Source organism: Manacus vitellinus, unplaced genomic scaffold (genome assembly GCF_001715985.3).
Source record: "Manacus vitellinus isolate BGI_N305 unplaced genomic scaffold, ASM171598v3 scaffold_92_pilon, whole genome shotgun sequence".
Taxonomy (NCBI): Eukaryota; Metazoa; Chordata; class Aves; order Passeriformes; family Pipridae; genus Manacus; species Manacus vitellinus.
Window position 1 is genome coordinate 872,027 of NW_021940877.1, and position 1,016 is coordinate 873,042.

Here is a 1,016-nt window from a genome sequence, read left to right on the forward strand (position 1 = left end):
TATCCCTCTCAAAGCCCCCAGATCCTTTTCCACCAGCTCTTAATTCCCCTGCCACTTCCAAGCTGGCCTCCAAGAGACCCCGGGAGCTTCCGGGCTATTTCCCGTCACCCTTCGTTAACTTCGTGCCGCGAACGGAGGCCCCGGATCCGCCACCCGGCCCCCGCGGAGCAGCTGCTCGGCGTCAGACCAAAGGTCTCCCGGCTCCGGCCGCTCTCCCTCCCTTCCCTGTGTCTGCACCGAGGGATGAGAAGCATTTTCAAACAAAACAACTTTTCTCTGCAGCAACAGTTTCCCCCTCCCGTTACGTGATCCTTTTCAAACAGCGGCAGAAATGAGGAGGCGGCACCTCGGGCTGCTCTGAGGGGATACTTTTCCTCCCTTTGTGCTTCCTGTTGCTTTTCCCTGAGCCTCTCTGTTTCCCAGGCTCATAAAGCTGGCTCTGTGCCACCTGCTCTGGGCTGCACCTTTCCCTGGAGCCCAGCCCAGCCCAGCCCAGCCACGCAAAGCTGGTCCAGAAACCTCCTCCGGCTTTGCCCGCTCAAAGTCACCTTGTCCCAAACCTTCGGCTCCACACTTCGGCCTCGCCCGGCAATCATTAATCAGCTGCTCCGCATTCCCGGGATGGAAAAATGCCCCAGCGGGCAGCCGTGCCCTGGCAGTCCGACATGCCGGTGGCCGGGAAGCTGCTCCTGTCCGCTGCCGCGCTGCTCCTCCTCACCCTGGCCTTCAGGTTCTACAGGAGCCGCTCGCTCGCCGGGGGCAAAACCCCGCTGGCTGATGAGGGACAACCCGGGGAAAACCTTCCCCGGGCCAGGGATGGGGATGGGGATAAGGATGGGGATAAGAATGGGGATGGGGATAAAGATGGGGATGGGGCAGTGGGTCCGCGGCGGAGGAGGGTGTGGGGTGAGGAGGTGAGGAGGGGTGGTGGGGACACCCCAGGGAACATCCCTGGGACGCGGCTCCCGCCCCTCCAGGGGGATCCAAGGGCGCTGAGCGGGGAGGAGCAGGGAGAG

The 1,016-nt window shown here is 62.9% G+C and overlaps 1 protein-coding gene across 1 annotated transcript in view; it reads left to right on the forward strand.

Moving 5' to 3' along the window:
- Positions 1–629: 629 nt before the first annotated feature.
- The window catches only part of KLHDC7A (kelch domain containing 7A), a 33,634-nt gene continuing 33,247 nt past the window's right edge, over positions 630–1,016 (forward strand). The window contains exon 1 of the mRNA XM_029965237.1: positions 630–906. Within this exon, the coding sequence (XP_029821097.1) occupies positions 630–906 (277 nt within the window). The remainder of the gene's footprint in view (positions 907–1,016) is intronic.